This window comes from Alligator mississippiensis, chromosome 4 (genome assembly GCF_030867095.1).
Source record: "Alligator mississippiensis isolate rAllMis1 chromosome 4, rAllMis1, whole genome shotgun sequence".
Classification (NCBI taxonomy): domain Eukaryota; kingdom Metazoa; phylum Chordata; order Crocodylia; family Alligatoridae; genus Alligator; species Alligator mississippiensis.
In genome coordinates, this window is record NC_081827.1 from 110,053,596 (window position 1) to 110,073,094 (window position 19,499).

The 19,499-nt window shown below is 43.1% G+C and overlaps 1 protein-coding gene across 1 annotated transcript in view; it reads left to right on the forward strand.

Moving 5' to 3' along the window:
* Positions 1–332: 332 nt before the first annotated feature.
* The window catches only part of TMEM178B (transmembrane protein 178B), a 332,549-nt gene continuing 313,382 nt past the window's right edge, over positions 333–19,499 (forward strand). The window contains exons 1-2 of the mRNA XM_019489247.2: positions 333–552; positions 843–2,414. Coding sequence (XP_019344792.2) covers positions 2,033–2,414 — 382 coding nt within the window. The 5' untranslated portion in view covers positions 333–552; positions 843–2,032. The remainder of the gene's footprint in view (positions 553–842; positions 2,415–19,499) is intronic.

Sequence of the window (19,499 nt, forward strand, 5' to 3'; positions counted from 1 at the left end):
TGCATAGAGGCCAAAATTTGATGCTCCCACAGGTGCTGTTTTTTGTTTGTTTGTTCTTTTGTTTTGTTTGGGTTTTTTTTGTGTGAAGCTCATGTCCTGGGAGATATCAGAGGTCATACTTTTTAGTACAGTAGGAAACAGCTACACTTGTTTTGTATTTTAGTGATGAGATTTGGGGGCATGGAGTAACAATCAGCAGGATCCATAAGGATTCAGGTAGATCCAGGTTTTACCTGTTTCCCCTTTTAAGAAAGTAAGACTTAGACATTTCCTGTCTGTGAAGTGGTGCAGTTTATCTTTAAGGAGGCTAGAGAAATAAGAAATGAGTCTCACGTTGCATGGGTGACATCACTGGCTTTTGGCTCAGTGCTCTGTATTCTGTGTCTGTAGGCTTTAGCCAAGGCTGCAGGGCTCAGTGTTTGAACAAGGAAAGATTCCCAGGTGTACAGAAGGTTGGATTCATTCTTATTTGGGTTAAAAACGGTGAAATGAGATTTCTAAAGCTCGTGGACTCCAGCTTCCTTTCTGTTTCTCCTGACCTCTGCAAGATGGGTGAGTTATTCCTGTTAGAGAGACAGGGCATGGAAATTTAAGGAAAAAAAATGTCTGAATATATATCTGCTGATGCTGGGGATATGAATTGCATGAAGCTGCTGAGCTAGAGATCTCGGCTTCTATGTGGCGATCAGGCCATATGTCAGAGAAATGGTGCAGACAGAAAGCTGTTGACAACTGTTAGAGGCTGTTCCCCCTCCCCTATTAGATTGGTTGGGGTTTTTCCCCCCCTCCCTTACCATCCTTTTAATCAGCTGTAGCCCTGCCTGCTTGCCTTCATTTTGCAGATGGGAAATGTGCCTGTGTGGCTAAGAGAACCTCGCCCGAGAAACTGAAGCTGTGGTGAAAAAGGAAGCTTTGCAATAACAGAAGGGAGGAAAAAAGCCACACAAAGATGCTGGGCTCTAGGACTGCTTTATTTGCTGCCTAACCGGCACAGGCTCAATCCATGGTGGTGAATCCTGCATCTCCTCCAACCCCCACCTTTCAGCTGCTTCACACTCCTACTGAGGACCAGAGAGGTTGCTGCGTTACGTTAGATGAGAGAGCAGAACCGCTGTTCTGTTAGTAATTTGGTACACTTGAGTTTTAGCAAGTCAAGGGAAGAAATTGTTAGCATTAGGTTGCCTTGATGACAGCAGAGACAACAAAACAAACCTTGCGAGCAGCACAGCTGGGAGAGAAGGAGAAATGTTCTTGAAACAAAGATGTCATTTGCTGCAAATCTCCACCAAGTCTGCTTAATGGAAAGGCCCCCGCAAGCCTGAATTTCTTATTAGACCCAGAAAGATTTTTTTTTTTTAAACTCAGGATTGAAATTAAAGCATCCACCACCCATTTTTCCTCTCGACCCTGCTTTCAAACAAACCAGCCTACCAGATGATGTTCTTTCTGAGCTACTGACAAAGAAAAGGCAAATCATGGATTTTTGAAATCAGGATAATTGGCTGCTTGAAATCAGAAGATTTCTGGCCACCGAACTTTCCTCTTCTGTCCTGTGCTCTTGTGATGTGATAGTTAACCTGCTGATATTAAAGCCATCCTTCTGTATCTCTGAGCTAGCCAGATCGAATGAACTCAATGGACTGAATGCACAGCCATAGCCTTCAAATCACTTCAAGTGACTATTCCCCAACCACAGTTAACTTTTGTGTGCATGCACGGAGCAGACACCTCTGTAGGTGATTCACTGGGCTCCCAGCTGTTTTACTGTTGCCTGGTATCCTCCTTGCATGCCCTGCACTGAAAGACTTGAACCTCAAGAGAGACACATGAGGGCCCAGGACTCTCTCCAGGGCAGAACTTTTTTGAGCTTTTAGTGTCTTCAGCCACTTGGATGTGAACCACAGTTGTTGACATTTAAGGCGGACTCTGTCCAGTGACATCCTGCAGCTGCTTCTGGAGGATTTGTGTGCTCCCCCATTGAAGGGCTTTCCCTTTTGTGAAGATGTCCATGGTGTTTCTGTGAAGCTGAGGTATGGCTGCTGGAAGGTTGCTGCTCTATGCTGGCCTCTCTTTAGCTTTGTGTGCCCTGGGCATGCTGGCTGTGGCAATTTGCTCTGACCACTGGTATGAAACTGATGCCAGGAAGCACAGGGAGAGGTGCAAAACCATCACTACTAAGAGAAACGACCCTGGCTTCATTTATAACTCCAACAATAACCTGCCTCTCAGGGCCAGCAGGTCTAGGTTGGACCGCTGGGAAGGGAAACTCCTCTTGGCAAGAAACAGGAGGCAGCTCTTTGCTATGAGTGCAGCTGATGAGTGCAACAGACAGTATAACTCGACAAACATGGGGCTCTGGAGAAAATGCCACCGACAAGGATTTGACCAAGAACTGGAGGAGCTGATTGCCAAAGGTAAGGGCCACTTTTCCAAATAAAGCTGTTTTAAGCTGCAGAACCTTACTGAACCGTATGGTCCAGCCTCACAGCAAGCACTCCCAGCTGTTGACCTCTCCTGGCAATGAGGTTTTCAGAGCTTCAGGCATCTTATCTCACAAACCATTGGGATAATTGTTTATTATAGGTTGTCCAGTTCTCCATTGCTGAGTTTTGGAAAAGGGGGAAAATTCAGAATGCATTAAATTGATTGGTTAAATTGATACAGTGGAGGTCCTTTTATCTGGCTAAAACTTCTTTAAGACTGTCCACCACCATTGTATTTGAGTGCCTTCCACATAAACTAAACAATATTAATAGTTTCCAAACTACAACATTCATAGTCTGACCCTGTTGACTTAGCTTAGTTTTTTGTTCTTTTTTTTTATCCTAGGCTGTACAGTGTATTTTATTATTCCTGATCACCAAATCAGCTCCAAAAGGATATATTGGTCACAAATCACACAGCTTACATTAAGCACACAGACATCTTCTAGCCACACAAGGGGGGTAAACAAAGGGAAAAGCCAGAGAGAGAGAGAACGCAGCTTGTGCTTTATTCAGATTTCAGAATATTTTCAAACTGTAAACATTTTAAATTGATTTAACCAAGAGCTAAAAAATAATCTAAAAAAAAAAATGTTTTTCCTTTGTAGAAGGAGATGCCAGTAGCATCATTGTGCTATTCTTTCTTTCAGGAACTGGTTAACTGTGGTCAGCCAGTTTGCCTCAAACATTTCTTTGATCCAAAGTGCAGCATGAGCAACTATGTGTTAAGCATCCTCTCTGTTAGAGTCCTGTGAAAAATATTTATTTTTTAACGATATTAGGGTTCCAGTTCAGGATTATAGCATCCTTACTGCCTGTACTATGTTATCCCCATAGAATAAAACAGCAACCATTCCCTTCTTTCACACAGGGATGTTATGATGCTTTCAGAGGATCATTGAGGAATGTATTTTCACAACAATAAATGGATTGTTTCTTGTACTATAAATATTTTGTTTAAATACTTGTTTTTAAAAATATGTTAATTATCCTCCCCCCACTCCCTCCCCTCCTCTGGTATTTTTTTTTTTTTTGTGCCTGTTCTCTTCCCCTTTTATGGTATTGTATGCAGAAATTTTGGATGGAGCTATTTACACATGAAGTAACATTTTACATTAATGAATATGTTTAGTTCTTTTTATTTTAAAAGTAAATTGCAAAGGCTAATAACATTTGCATTTTTAAAGCGTAAGCATATGTATAATGGAATTTGGAGATTATCACTTTAGGATTATCAGTTCAAATCCAGTTTAGTTTGTTATGGACCAAAAGTCATTAGTGTCTGTTTGCTGATTAATGGCTTATGTAAAATGAATTGGTGGCTTGAGTCCAATTTGTAATGGACAGGTGACCACATCCAAGACCTATCATCACATTGACACCCTTATTGGCAGTCATAGCAGTCAGGCCAAAGATTAATGTAATTCCTCCAAGTTAGGGTTCAGGAATACTGGTGTTGCTCATACCATGGCTTGTACTGTGCCTGGGAAATGGATAAACAAAGAATTTCAGTCTCTGGGATGACAATCCAGCATGTTTTGCTAGTGCTAATCCTATTTAAAATAGAGTTTAAAATACTGGACATATATTTCATTTTTATAACAACAGATGTGAAAATCAGTTCTTCCTTCACTTGCTTCCTGCAGCCTGAGTTAAGGAATCTATACTTCCCCTGCTAGAGCTCTTGAAATCATTTAACACTTAAGTCAATATGGGAACTACTGCTTTAGGTGTTAGTGAAGGCAGGAAAAAAGAAAGATCTTGAACTCAGGCAGGGAAATGCAGGGGGAATTGATTTTCAGAAGATCCACTTTTGTATGCGTGTATGTTCAGTTGAGTCTATGCATAGAGAGAAAGATTTTCAAATGATGGCAGGTGTCTAATTTATGGACTCAGGCACAAAATACATGCCTGCAAATTGGATTGCATACCCGTGGTCAGTTAGACAATTGTTAACCCTTGTGCAGTTATCAAAAGCATGTGTGCATTTTGGGTATTTGTGCATATCGGTGAAGCCTGCACAATTGTATCCCTGCGACTGTTTGCTGATAGGTTTCTAAATCCGGTCCATATGGTGTTTAAAACTGAGTGTTTAAGCAATATTTTATTTGTCTCAAAGCTTTGCAGTATGCATTTAACTTTTTTCTTTGCATGTAAAAGGGGAAATTTAAAAGAAGGAGACCACTTTAAGTCAAATGTCAATATTACAGTGAAAATGGGGATTGCTTTGAATGACTATATATCTTTATAACATCTCTGAATCATTATGAAAAGTATTCTATTTTCTTTAAAACTTGGTACTTTTGAAAATTAAAACAGAAGAATGAAGATTACAAGAACTCAACAATCCAAAGCTTTAGCTTACTCGAAAATAAATCCCGAACCATATTATAGGATTGACAGTCATTTTATTTAAACAGTTAGATACTTAAAATATCAAAGAGAATGAAAGGATTTTTCTCCCGTTTAGGAAAAAAGTAATATAAAAAACCCATTAAAAAAATCTTTGTATACTGCAATCAGTGAAAAAGGAATTTAGTATATATATCAGTATATGTGTTGAAGCACCCCATACCCTTGTAAGGGAACTGAAATAAATTATGTCACTGTTTTATATTCTAAGCACAGATGTTACAGCATTTGTCTAAGTTCCGCTATCAGTTTATGAAAATAGAGTATTTTTTCCATTGCTGTCAGGTTGAGAGAACAGTGTTTGGTCCTGATGTGAGGCTTGTATTCTTAGCTCCGTCCAGATATATTCATACTCCTTGTTTGATTCTGCTTCCATTGCTCATGTTTATCTAGAAGCAACAACTTAAGCAGGGGTTAGGCAAAGCATGCCATGTGCAAACATGCCGGGTTACGAATGACCTTGCCATGCCTGTACCATTGAGGATACAAGTAGATGTTGCGTGTCTCAGGAGAAACTATTTTCTTTCAAGACAAAGTGCGGTAGTCCAGATGCCCACGTCTGTCCTGGGACAAAATCTAAAAAGGTTCACAGTATGAAAAGTGCTAATAGTTTGTCCCAGGACATTGTGAAGCGTGTCTCAATGGTTGTCCCAATGTTGCATCATTGAATTGATGGCAGAAAAGTGGCAGGTCATTCAGCTGTTCCCTAAACCCCAATTGAAAGGGTATTCTGTATACACACCAATCCTGGGCCTGTTTTATTTCAGGAGAAACACAGGCATAACTGGTTCCAGGACCAATAAAATGTCTGCTTCTAGCCTCAGATAGAAAAGTAGGGTACAAGTGTTACTATAGATGAAATTCCCATCTGTGCAGAGGGAAAGCATGTAATTAGCATGATTTAACACTTCCCTTAGTGCATAAGGCTTTGTCCCTCCGTCAAATGTGAATTTCACCTAGTGTGCATATTCATGAACTGCATAAATCAATGCAAGCCCTAGCCCCAAATATTGGATACTATATATTATTACAGAACTATGCGATTATTACAGTACTATATGCAAATGATATTAAGAGTTCTTTTGAAAGGTGGAGAGGATCTTTTGTAATCTACTTATTTTTTAACAAACCCTGTATCATTACCCAGAAAAAAAACTTTCAATACTGAAAATAGTAGTTTTACTTGAAGTCTGTAGGATGTAGTCCATAATTAGCAGGGCATTAAGAATGCCTCCCACTTTTGAAAATATTTTGAAGTTGTTTTGGTTGTAGAACTGCTGCTGAACTTGATTAGAGGTGGAAGTGCAGGTCAGTTGCATGGTTTGGTCTTTGTGAAGGACTGAAACATTAGGACACTGATAGTTTTAAAAGCTAAGTCTGTTCTGAAAATTCTAGATCAGTTCTCTGTTTCTGCTCTTTGTTATTTTTGCTTTTTACAAGTATATCAAGATCTTGTGTATAGTTTTGTCATGACTGAAAACATGTTACCTCCATTTTCTTATCAAAAGGCAGTGATTTTTAATGCATAAAAAAAAAGTTATCCCATACTTTTTTTTCTCCCCTTTATTTTTATATATTCCCACTAATCCAGCTGGGAGATTTTGAAATAATACTGCTAGATTGGTTTACAGTGAATTAATTGCGGAAATGCTAGTATGTTTCAAACTTACACAGAAAGAAACTGACAAATAAATGTGACAGACAAAAGGCCTCCAAACAAAATGGGCAATTAATATATTCTCTTTAAGGCAAGGATTTCTTAGGGTGATAACTTTTAGTGGACCAGCTATGTAGGTGGGATAAACCTTTGCCTTGCATATTTTCTGGACCATCATGGCTACATCACTCTTTATTCTCTTTCTCATTAATGTCAATGAAAAAAATAAGGAAGACAACAGAAAATATGGCTAATAAGAAAATTATTACATGCAAGCGAACAAACGTAGTGGCCAAGTCTTGCTAACTTTAACTCACCTGTGTTATCTTTATTCACATGATGGGTTGACGGTACTCAGTGGGATCATTATTGTTAGTAAAGATCACTTACTGGAGTAAGAACTTGAGGACAGGCCTCTTGTCTCTGGGTGTAATTAAACTTATCTTCTTCAGTGTGGTCAGGGCTTTCTTTTGATATTGAAAGCCCTTCAGGAGCCTTTGTGGAAAGTAGCTAAACAAGCTAGGCTTCTTCCAGCCCTGCGGTGGCTGTGTACTCTTCCAAATTAATTTTACTGCACTGGTGAATTCTAGGTTCACAGTGAGCACAGCACTAATGTTCCACCCTTCAGCAATGATTCTCTAGAGGAAACAGAAAAACAAGCAGGCAAGCAAAAACCCACAATGTAGATAATTGTCAGTTCAGTGCAGTAAGTGGTAAGGAAAAGGAGGCATTTACTTCCTGTCTCTGCATTCATCAGCTGACAATCTCTTGTGTTTGACTCAAAATAACTGAAAAGAAAATTGGGACCCTCTTCATTGGAATATATCTACATTATATGGCTGCCTTGACCAAACATTTATCCTGTTCTAAGCATTAGGGAAAACAGGAGGAAAATAAGATTAAATCATTTTGTAATATAGGTACAATAAAACCTGTGAAGAAGTTCCACAATATCTTGAGACCATTCCACTTCGACAATTACCAGTCAGAGGACCTTTCGTTTTGCTTTTAGAAGACCACCAGCTAAAACTACCTGGACTCTGGGCTCTCATTTCTGCTTGCTGCCATTAGAATCTAGTTATTCAAAAACAACTGCAGAAATCTTAATTCCACCCTCCCAAAGATCCAGGGAAATCATGTTACATTGCATTTTTTAAAACATTTTATTATGAGTTTATTTAGCCTTTGTCACCACAGAAATGGAGAACCCAGTTCCTATGCAGTCTAACTCCACACTAAATAGTGGGCAAGAATTCTGGAACGAAAGCACTTTCTGTATAGATTTGTCAGAGGTGTAGCACAATTGAGCAAGAAAGCTATAACAAGACCACTCTAACCATCATTAGGGATTATTTATGTGAAATTGGACAAGTTTGAAGAGAGGCTACTGAGAATAGCTGTAGGAGTGGAAAGATTTACTTCCCACAATATCCTTCATTTATCCGAAGTCCACTTTTTATCATAATATTTTGCTAGGTTAATAAAGACATTTGTTTTTAACATGTTCTTCATAATTTTAAAGCAATCAGGTAATTTTTGTTCATAAACAACCAAAACAATTGTCTTTTATTTCACATATACCATTTATAAAAAGGACCTAACTTGGGGTTCAATAGTGCTCTTATTGGAGTCTGGCAAAGGCTTTTTATTGAATTCAGAGGTGCAGCATCAGGTCTTTAGGGTCTTTTTCCAGGTAACAATTGTCCCTGTGTGGGGAGCTAGATAAGGCCAGTACACCATTTGCATCCCACTTAAGCTCTATTTTGAAGGTGTCAGTGAGACCTAAGAGATGCATAGATTTTGTGTACAGACGTGGATTTCCTTCTAAGTGGGTATTTAACAACGGCAGTTCCCATTAAGGAGACTTTTCTTATTCCATCAATGTATATTTTGAATGATCACAAAGTAAAATAATTCTTTTCCACGAGAATCTAAGGATGGCTTCACTATAGAGAGTTTCAGTTTCTGGGATAGTGTAATGCACATGCAGATGAAGCCACTGGTATTTCATATGTGTAAGTTGGAGCAGGACTTGGTGCATATAGAAAAAAACGAAAATACCTCCCTTCCCCCTGCCCTTCCCCCCATGTTAGTATTTTAGGTGCATTGGACTCTAATAGAAATGCATTTTTTTAAAAATTCCTTGTAATTGATTATAAAAACTCTACCACCCTGATAATTAGTTATATAATATTTATACAGGAAAATGCTACGTATATATATCTTTCTGATTTAATATTGCAACTGTATTTTAAACATGATATTTTAAAAAACTAATTGCAATCCAGCTGTTGATTTTTTTATTTATTTTTTTAAATGTGAAGAGTAATGGAAGTAAAAACGACTTGGATGACTACACAGTCCGGTGGGTGGCAAATGGGCTGGAGGGTCACACCCAGAGAGTCGTGGTGGATGGGTCGGTTTCGACCTGGAAGGGTGTGGGCAGTGGGGTCCCGCAGGGTTCGGTCCTTGGACCGATACTCTTTAATGTCTTCATCAGTGACTTGGACGAGGGAGTGAAATGTACTCTGTCCAAGTTTGCAGATGACACAAAGCTATGGGGAGAGGTGGACACACTGGAGGGCAGGGAACAGCTGCAAGCAGATCTGGACAGGTTGGACAAGTGGGCAGAAAACAACAGAATGCAGTTCAACAAGGAGAAATGCAAAGTGCTGCACCTAGGGAGGAAGAATGTCCAGCACACCTACAGCCTAGGGAATGACTTGCTGGGTGGCACGGAAGTGGAAAGGGATCTTGGAGTCCTAGTGGACTTCAAGATGAACATGAGTCGGCAGCGTGACGAAGCCATCAGAAAAGCCAATGGCACTTTATCGTGCATCAGCAGATGCATGACGAATAGATCCCAGGAGGTGATACTTCCCCTCTATCGGGCGCTGGTCAGACCGCAGTTGGAGTACTGCGTGCAATTCTGGGCGCTGCAATTCAAGAGGGATGCGGAGAAGGGCCACTCGTATGGTTAAGGGCCTGCAGACCAAGCCCTACGAGGAGAGACTAGAGAAACTGGATCTTTTCAGCCTCCGCAAAAGGTTGAGAGGTGACCTTGTGGCTGCCTATAAGTTCATCACGGGGGCACAGAAGGGAATTGGTGAGTATTTATTCACCAAGGCGCCCCCGGGGGTTACAAGAAATAATGGCCACAAGCTAGCAGAGAGCAGATTTAGATTGGACATTAGGAAGAACTTCTTCACAGTTCGAGTGGCCAAGGTCTGGAACGGGCTCCCAAGGGAGGTGGTGCTCTCCCCTACCCTGGGGGTCTTCAAGAGGAGGTTAGATGAGTATCTAGCTGTGATCATCTAGACCCAGGACTCTTTCCTGCTTATGCAGGGGGTCGGACTCGATGATCTATTGAGGTCCCTTCCGACCCTAACATCTATGAATCTATGACAGGGTTATGCCCTGTCTCAAAAGAAGTTGAGGTTTTCAAAGCTCTCTGCAGGATTGTGCACCTCACATTCTTTGTCTCTCAACATCATTGATTACAGTGCAGCTCTAGGATTTTAGGTTAATTGCTGCAGAGACAGAAAATGCAGAACAAAACATATTTTGTGGGTCTTACAAAAATAACAGTGTTTGTATATTAGCATATTATCGATTGCTAGAATGAAAACAAGCTAGTGATATGAAGGGATCCTGGTTTTCCCTGATTAAAATAAAAAATCACAAATTCTTTGATAAAATATCACAGATTGTTCGATTAAGAGCCCCCAAAGCCGTGATTAAAATGAAAGGCCACTATATACATGTAGGTATATATGTATATCAGTTGAACACAATGTTTTCTTGATTCTTTTTACAATTTTAAAGCAGTTTGGGAGCTTACCAGTGCCTCAAGCTCCCCACCCTGCTGCCTGCCTGCTATGGGCTTGGGCTGGAGTGGGGCCAGCACCCTGCTGCTGTGCGCACTCCCAGGGGGACCCATGGCCCCCAGATCTGTGTGGGGTGGGGGTGGGTGCTGTTTCCCTCCCCTGAGGCATCTGCAGTCCACTGGGCACAACCTGGTACCGCAGGGCCACGCAGGGAAGCTCTTTGCTGCTGTGAGGACTGCACTGCCCTGGTGAGGCTTCCCCTGCCCACACAGCAACAGCGAGGGGCACAACCCTGTGCTGCTGCTTCTGCTCATGCAGGGGACACCTCGCCAGGCCAGCACAGAGCTCGCAGCAGTAAGAAGCTTCCTCACGCAGCCCTGTTGTTCCCTGCAGTGCTGGGTTGCACCCACTGGGCTGCGGAGACCATGGGGGAGGGCAGCAGGGCAAGGGCCCAAGCCTGAAGTGGACAGCCTGCGCTTACCCCCCACTCCGTACACATGTTTAAGGGGCACGGGTCCCCTTTCCCCCCTGGGAGTACATGCAATGGCAGGGACCTGGCCCCATACCCTGCCCCCTGGTTGAGCCACCTGCAGCCTCATTCCACTCCCTGTCTGGGCCCTGCAGCTGTGCATTGCAGCCCTGGGCCCCAAGCCCCATGCACCCCGCAGCTGGGCATCAGCTCTAGCCCTGCCACATAGTGCCCTCTGTATGACTGCCTTCCTGCTTGCCCCCAGCCCCTTGCAGGCTGGAACTCTGCCCGCCTGCAGAGAGGTCTTTGCAAAAAGGCAAAAACCATGGATTTCTCTGTTAAAGTGAGAAGTCTGCATTTTCCTGAGGTAAAGGGGGAAATCTGTGTTTTTCTCTATTTTTCCTGTGGTAACCAGAAAACCCAGATCCCTGGTGATGTGATCCCCAGATCCTTAGGTATGTATGCTACTCCCATTAAATCAATAGGAGTTTTTCATGCAGAAGGACTACAAGATGTATAATTATTTAGTTTTTAACAAATAAATATAGAAAGAATCTAACTTGCAGAACCTTGGTGTCCTTGATGCAAAATTCAAAACACAATCCAATTTAAAACAAAAAAGCAGTTCCAAACTGACAGTTCTTCTCTGCAGAATACTAGACAGAACACCCATCTGAAATTTCCCCATCTCAGTTGTCGCAAAGCCTTAATGCCTACTGTGACGGAGCAGCTGCGGTGCTCCATCACTTCTTAAGGACTGGAGCAGGCAGCCAGCAGGTGCCTGATTAGGGTGGCCATTTTAAGGCCCAGCTCTCAAGGCTGGGGCAGCAGTCTGCTGCCAGCCAGCAAGGGAAAAACATCACCCTGCTAAGCTACTGCTCCAGGAACACCTTGGAGGTAAGGGAAGGGGCTACGGGGATGGCTGGAGGCTCCTGGTCCTGGGCATGACCTAAAACTGCACCCTTTTGGGGTAGGGAGGCCTGGTAGGACTGCCTATGGTGGGGCAGTGTCATTTAAATACCAGAATCGCGAACCTCCCCAGTGAAAGGTGGGTCGGGACACCTTAACCCCAGCACCCACCACCCGGTGGGTATTGTGTGAGCAAGGGAGGGCCAGGTATGGTTATAGAAACATCTGAGTCCTAAAGGGGTGGAGGACCCTGGTGGGGTGGGCAGGCATGCTGTGAGAAGGCACCTGAGCCTGCAATGGTGAAGGATCTTGAGTCCTAGCGAGAGGGCAGAGTTGTTAGGGTCAGGTATGCTTGGAGGAAAGCACCTGAGCCTGATGGGGGGGGTGTTTGACCCCAGGGCCCCAGAGTAAGGGGCAGTGTTGGCCCAAGGAAGGGGCACTTTGGCCTGGTGAGGGGCTAGGGGCAGAGTCAGCCCAGAGTTGGGGAACTGATTGGCAACCGCTCAGATGAGGGTCATGGGAGAGACCCAAAAGGCTGAGCCAGGACCACTCAAGGAATGGAGTCAAGCCTGATAGCCCTATGGGGTCGCTCAAGGGAGCAGGGCAGCGTGACTGAGACCCAAAGTGGGTGGTATGAGAGAGGCCAGATGAGAGCAGGCAGAGTGCGAGAGGCCCCAGTGAGAGGGGGACAGAGTGTGTGTGGCCCAGAACAGGGTAGTGTGTAAGAGGCCAAGCTATGCACTGAGTTTGTCCTGGCCTTAAGCCGGAGATAGAACAAATGATATGTCATCTGCCAGGCATGGGACATGTAAAGGGGAGGTCAGAGCATGTACGTGTCGCCCTTTAACAGTGGGCGCTCAAAGAGAAGCCTCCTGCCTAATTAATTTCATAATTAAATTACAGCAAGGCATGGCAGACGAGCAAGGTGGGTAGTTTGCCCCTAGACAGGGGGCGAGCCAAAATTGAGATCTAGCCTGGGAACTTGCCCCCGTTACACCTACAAATAAAATCCAGACTCACTTAGCTGAGCCTGCCAACACCTTAATCCTTCCCAGATAGCTGGTGAAATAGATGAAAAAAAGGATACTTACATGATTAAGGTATAAGTTATGAAGTCTGGATTTTGTATGACCTAGGCAAATGAATTTATTTTTCTGTAACTTGGCTTTATATCAACAAAGAAAATTAATACTATTAGTAGTAGTGGTGGAAGTATTTGTATGCCAGTAGTGCCTATAGGCTCTAGTCATGGACCAGGAGTCCCCTGTATTAGGCTCTGTAAAAACCCACAAGAAAAAAGATCACTTCTGTCTCAAGGATCTTACGAACTAAGTATGCAAAAAGAAAGCAGGCAGACTTTGGGGAAGCATAAGGAGACAGTGTTGGTCAGTGCGAGTCTTAGCACATCGGCAGCCCATGTAGATGTCCTGGAAAAGAATTGTTCTTAAAAGGCTTTTGAAAGAGTATTCTGAGTTAGTTTTCAGAAGAGCCTCCCCAGGATAAAGCCCAGCCTAGGAGCCTCCCCAGGATAAAGCCCAGCCTAGGAGGAGCCATGAAGGTGCCAGTTTGAAAATGTAACAAGTGGGTGATGAAGACTGGTGTTCTAGCCAACCAGAAGTGGGAGCTGACACCTTGATAGTGGGGACAAGCAGTTTATGTTGGATGAGCTAGAGAAGGGGGAACTAGTGGAGGGATACAAAAAACGGTGATGTAGTCAAAGCAACAGGCTAGTAAAGAGACCTTTGCAGAAGCATTTTGGATGGATGTGAGCCAGGCAAGCTTAACTTTATCAATGCCAGAGAAGAGGAGGCTGCAGTAATCAAGAAATGAGATGATGAGAGCTTGGATGAGCATTTTGCTTGTATGGGTGGAGACCATATTTTAGACATGGTACGTAGAAAAATTGTGCAAGATTTATACACAACCTCCATGTGAGGGCCTAGAGAGAGGTCCAAGATGAAAATATCACCAAGTTGCTGGCCTGAGTCGAGTAGGATGATGTGGCCTGCACTGATCAAGAAAGAAGGCAGTGGGGACAGCTTTTGGGTTTGGGATTGAGAGCAACACCTCTGTTTAAGCCACGATGAGCTTGAGTATAGCTGGACATCCACGAATGTGAGAGAGGGAGAGACTGAGATAAAAGCTTGGACAGAGGAAAACATTTCTGGATTGGATGGGTGGATCTGTAGATTGTCAGCATATGTATGGTGGAGAAGAGTACCTGGGGATTGGGTGTAGAAGGGACAGTAAATTGGTGGAGCAGTGGAGAAGGATCATCTGAAGGTGCAATTAGAAAGATATGAGGAGAAACAGGTGGCAGTGGAATCTTGGAAGCCAACAGCGGGCAAGAAAAGAAAGGAGAAGGATCAACTTCATTAAAGGTATCTGATGTTTCATGCAGAGTGAGGATGGATGGTTCTGAGCTTTGTCCAGGAAGAAGTCATTAGAGATTGCTGACAGGAATTCAGTGGATAGAAGTAAGTTGGAAAAGGTCCAGCACAGAATTGGAGGACAGAAACTCCAGACAGGAATTGGAAACAGTATATTCAGTGTATTTGGAGATGAAGGGGAGGAGGAAAATATAGTAGCTGGAGAAGCAAATGGGTGCAGGTGGGGCCAAGGGTATTTTTAGGATGGGCTAAACTAAAGCATCTTTATATTATGAGAGAAAAGATTCAGAAGAGATTAAGTAGATGGGAAAGCAGCAACTGGGTTTTCAGGTATGGGGTTCAGTTGGATTGTTTACCTGGGAGAATGGCAGAACTGAAGGTGAGAGAATAAATTTGTAGTGGAGTGACTGTTTCTGGTCAAGAAACTGCAGTGCAACAGCAGGAGCAGAGGAAGTGAGTGGGGAGAGGCATAAGCCAGAGGTGAACCAGGTGGCTGTGATGGGGGTAGAGCTAGGGCTGAGGATTGATATGGAAGCCATTCTGATGGAAAAGATGGGCAAATGAGTTAAAGGTGGAAGAGAGTAAAGTTGAGATAAAATCAATAACTGTATTAGTAGAAAAAATGGGTTAGAGGGCAGAGAGGAGAAGGCTATGAGTAGGAAAAAAGTAATTAACACTGATGGACTGCAGTGCATAAAAAGGTTTGTATGAGGGGTGAAAGAGACCAGGTAGTGGTCAGAGAAGGGTTATCCGGTGACAGAAGGACCTGCTCAGTGAACACCAAGTCAAGTGAATGGCCCTTTTGGGGCATGTGGGAGTTGAACTAGGAATGTACATTGAATAAAGAGGTAAAGGTAAGGACTCCTGATGCTTAGAGGCCAATAGCTCCTTAATATGTAATCATCCTGTCTGTTTAGGGTGAAGTTCTGTCCTACATTCTCCCCATACAAGTTGATGGGGATTTTCATATTGACTGTAATAGAGCCAGGATTCCACCCTTAACTTAAACATACTTTGGGGCAGGAAGTTTCTGTTTGCACTGTGCCTAGCTAAACTGGGCTTTAATCTCTGCTGGAGCCTCTAGGTGCTGCCCTAATACAAATAAATAAGAACAACAGAGCTTTTCAGCATGTCTTAAAAATCAACAAATTCAGGCTATTTTAGACAAGCAGGTTGGAAATGCTTCATCAGCTCTCTTCTTCATATACCGATCTGTCTAAAACCACATCTGCTAATCACAGTCTCTGAGGCAGAGAGGTGCCAAGCCACTTAGGACTTTACCATCACAACCAACATGCTAAATCTTACCCCAAGTCCACTAGGTGGTCAGTGTGGGTGCTAGAACGGTGTTGTCATGGGCTTGCACTGAGATTCTGTGTTTAATAAGGGTGGCATTGTATCCTCTACCAGCTTCAATTTCTCAGCTGATTTAAGGTACAGCCCCATGTTGAGAGAATATTTCCATAGTGTAATGTGTCTATAAGTGACCAAGAAAGGCATGAGTGTCTCGACAGATCTGCATAAAGGAGAAAAGGACCTGAGTGTTAAACAAAAGGCATGAATTATACACATGACTAAGAGTTGGCAGCCAAACCCTGTCAGCTAGAGAGACCGAGAGAATCGTTGCAGCCTTGTCTGACTGCTTCTTCAGCAGAATCACTGAGGCTTCCCTAAATGAGTATTTGTTGATCAGGGTAGCACAGCACATGCAAACACCTATATGAGATTCCTGAGATAAACCAGAGATTTCAAATAGGAATCCATAGTGTCTGAAACCTTCTGACCTGTTATGGTCTTTCAGAGTTCTTTTCAACAAAATTGCTCTACTACTTTTCTATAATCAAGAAAGGAGCAAAAGGTAACAAGTGATGTTTTCTGAGGAGTGCCTTGAGTCTAAAAAAGGTTTAGAACCACTGCCTTAGACAGAGGTGCTCTTAGGTCCTTTATAGCTATGCAGTCAGTACCATACATTAAGGAGGAAATGTAACCTCATACTCTAGATTGGATAAAATGGAGAGAGCAAGTTGTGAGCATCTTGAATATTTTCCCTAATAACATCAGTAACTGGTATCAGTTAAGGCCTAAAATTCTTGACAGTATCCTTTCGATTCATTGTGGCAGGCTACTCTCGGCTACATTAAAGACCAGTATGTTCACAGCCAGCATTCAAAAGAATGCCTTGATACTTGCAAGCCCAACAATAGGTACTTTAAGGACGTCTAGTTTTCTTGAGATCACTTCACCCTGAGGTTCCTCAGATTTTCACCCATACACCATACTGTGCGGGCCAGGAGCGATCCGGGCCCTTTTTCGTGCCGTGCAGGCTGTGGCCAGCAGCCCGGGCACGCTGGGTCGGAGAAAACAGGCGACACGCTAGAATTAGGCACGGACGCGTAATGGTTGATTCAAGATTGTTTACTTACACCGAAGATGGTCGCGGTGCAGGCAGGAAAACTTGCTTGAGTTGCAGTTACAGATAGAAAAGAAGAGAGGCGGACTAGAGTTCCTTCCCGTGAACATTCTTCTAGCCCATCCGGTTGGAGGCTCTAAACCGCAAGCCCGTCGCGCCAACCGAAGAAAGTACTTGAAGCAAAGAGATCTGAATAGACTCACACGAAGTTTGCTAGGCTCTGTGGAACTTGCGCGCGCAGGGAAGAGGGATACGTCGAGGATTGTGCTCGGTGATGGGGAGAGGCTAGAGGCTGATCAGACCCCTGTTGCCTGCTTGAAATACGCTGGGTCCAATAGGCTCCGCAGCGCTTAGAGATCTTCACAAGACGTGAAGTCTCCTCCTCCTGGTGTTCGTGGAGTCCTCCAACTTGGGCGGAAACCACTCAAGCCTCTTATACGGCTAGCAAGCCAATCGCTAGCTGCCACTTAGGAATAATTTAGAACTAGCCAATGGTGGGGCACAAATTTGAATACGAATGGTGGGAACTCCTTGCAACGTGCATTTCTGTGCTGCAACAAAGAAATGCACCCTGCAAAGAAAGCTACTGGTGGCGGGAATTCTTTTGCACCGGGGTTCTCCTCTGCAGCAGAAAACTCCACTGTGCAAAGAAGCTGCAATTTAGCGGGAACAATTTAGCAGTGCCGAAGCACTCACAAAACAAAAATCACACCCTTGGGTTGTGACACATACCACCCAGATCCTCAAACCATAAAGAAAATGCAGTCTTCCTCTATCTCACTCCAAGAATGTTTTCAGTTTATTAGGATTTTAATGAGACAATTGAGGGTTTCTAGTTTGTTTTTAAACTGCCTGAAGGTCTCTCTCTGGTATCTAACAGAGTGGGACAGCTCCTTCCAGTTTTATCATAAACAGAGATTTGAAAAGATCGTTTTGCTTACTATAAAGGCTATTGATTATCTTATTTTCTCTCATTATCAATACATGCTTGATTATGAAAATATTTATTTTTAAACAAAGAAATAACATAAACAGACTCTCCTTCAACAGTACTCCTTTCAGTCCCTTTGCCAGTTTGGTGGTATGAAAGCCCTGCCAGCATTGCCAAATGCAAGCTAATTATTATATTAAATGCCAGGTTCTCATCTGATGCAGTTAATACTAACCAATGATTCAGGCAAACTTATCTGTTTATGCTAAAGTACTTATTGCCCTATTACTATAATATTCAGTAATCTTTAATATAATTGTTCTTTCAATGCCTTGGACAGGGAGTGGAGGTTAAACCCATTTTATGGAGGGGACTTCAGGCATATAACAACCAAGGGGTCAGTACTCAGGGCTTAATGATTCAATACCCTTTAGGATTTGGCTTAGGTTATTTGTTCTAGTCTGTGATTCAGTTAAATATAGTTACTTAACCACTTTGAGCCTGTCACAGAACAGGGACTTGCACTCATGTCTGTTAAATGCGTGCCTTTCCAGCTGATGTATCTTTCTTTTTTATTTTCATGTGTTGAGTATTCATACATACCTGTGTTGCCTCTTTTCTTTGTAATGACAAAAACGAAGGGTATAGCTTTACAATTGTGTTTAAAGGTCTTCCTTTGTGTGAAAGCTATAAAGTTGTTTAAAGAGAGGGCACTGGAGGTAGATTACCTTTTAATCATGCCCCTTCCTTGTAGTGGCATCATGAAAAATGATGTGTCCCAGTCTCAACGTGTATTGGACATGCTTCAATACCTTTAAACAGACACATTTATTTTCTCAATGTGGTTAGACATTAATACCCAAACTTTGGGGGAGGGGAACCCCTATTTGGAGGCAGTTTAACATGTAGATGGCCTCACAGGGGCACCTGCCAGTATGCACAGTAACGAGTGGGGGTGATTCCCTTTGTCCCACTGGCTCAACACTGAAACAGTGCACCTGTACAAGGTACTGTTGAAAGTGCCATCTAATGGATGAAGCAACAACTCTGGACAATAGTTGTCATACAGGATCTGATGGCATAGAAGTGTAACAAGCTTTGATGTGTGAAATTCCAACTCAGATAAGTATAGTCTGCCTCCCCTAAGAAATTTGCAGTTAAATATCATACTTATCATTTCCTATCACAAGCTTATGGTATTAGATTATTTCTTGGTATCGCTGGTAATCCTTCTACCACAGCTCTCTAGGTGTTGAGGTGACTTAAAGAGTCCAACCCTTGAACCATAGACCAGCCTGCAGAAGTTGCAGGTCTTTCCACAGGGGAGAATAGGCCGTTGTCTGGGATTTCTCTCCTTTTCCTTCCATGCCCTCTCTTCTCTGCTTCAAGGGCAAAATGCTTTACCTTGAAGTTGGCTGCCACTAGACTGAGGTTGTGGTGCCTTTGGAGTCAGTAGCAGGCAGCTTCTCTCAGCTCTTGATGCTGAGGTATGCCTTTAATGTGGTATGCACTTCAGTGTGTCCTTGTTACATTTCCTCTGGTTGCTTTGAGATCTCAGGCTGCAACTAAGCTGGTAGTAGACCAGTTGTTTTGGGAGTCAAAAGTCAGCCATCTGTCCACAATGTCTGGTCCAGCAAAGTTAGTGTTTGAAGATCATTGACTCAGTGCTGGTAACATTGGCTTTAGCAAGGATGCTGATGTTTACGTGCTGATCTTCCCATTATTTGGTATTGCCCTAGGGGTGGCTGAATTTTAGTGTTGAAAATAACAAACCCTGTATGAAATTTTTCTTACCTCGTGAAGTGTTGTATACCTTGGGTTGTGTCACCCAGCAAATATACTGCTGCTAGCAGTGGTGCACCCAAACACACAGCAGTGCTCAGAGTGGGCTGCCCCTGTACTGGAAGCAGTATAGCTATGCTTGTGCAGTGTTGCGGGTGAGCCAGGTAGCACTGTTAAGAGACTGAACCAGGTGGTCCACTCTAGCACATTAGTCTGCCTGCAACATGAC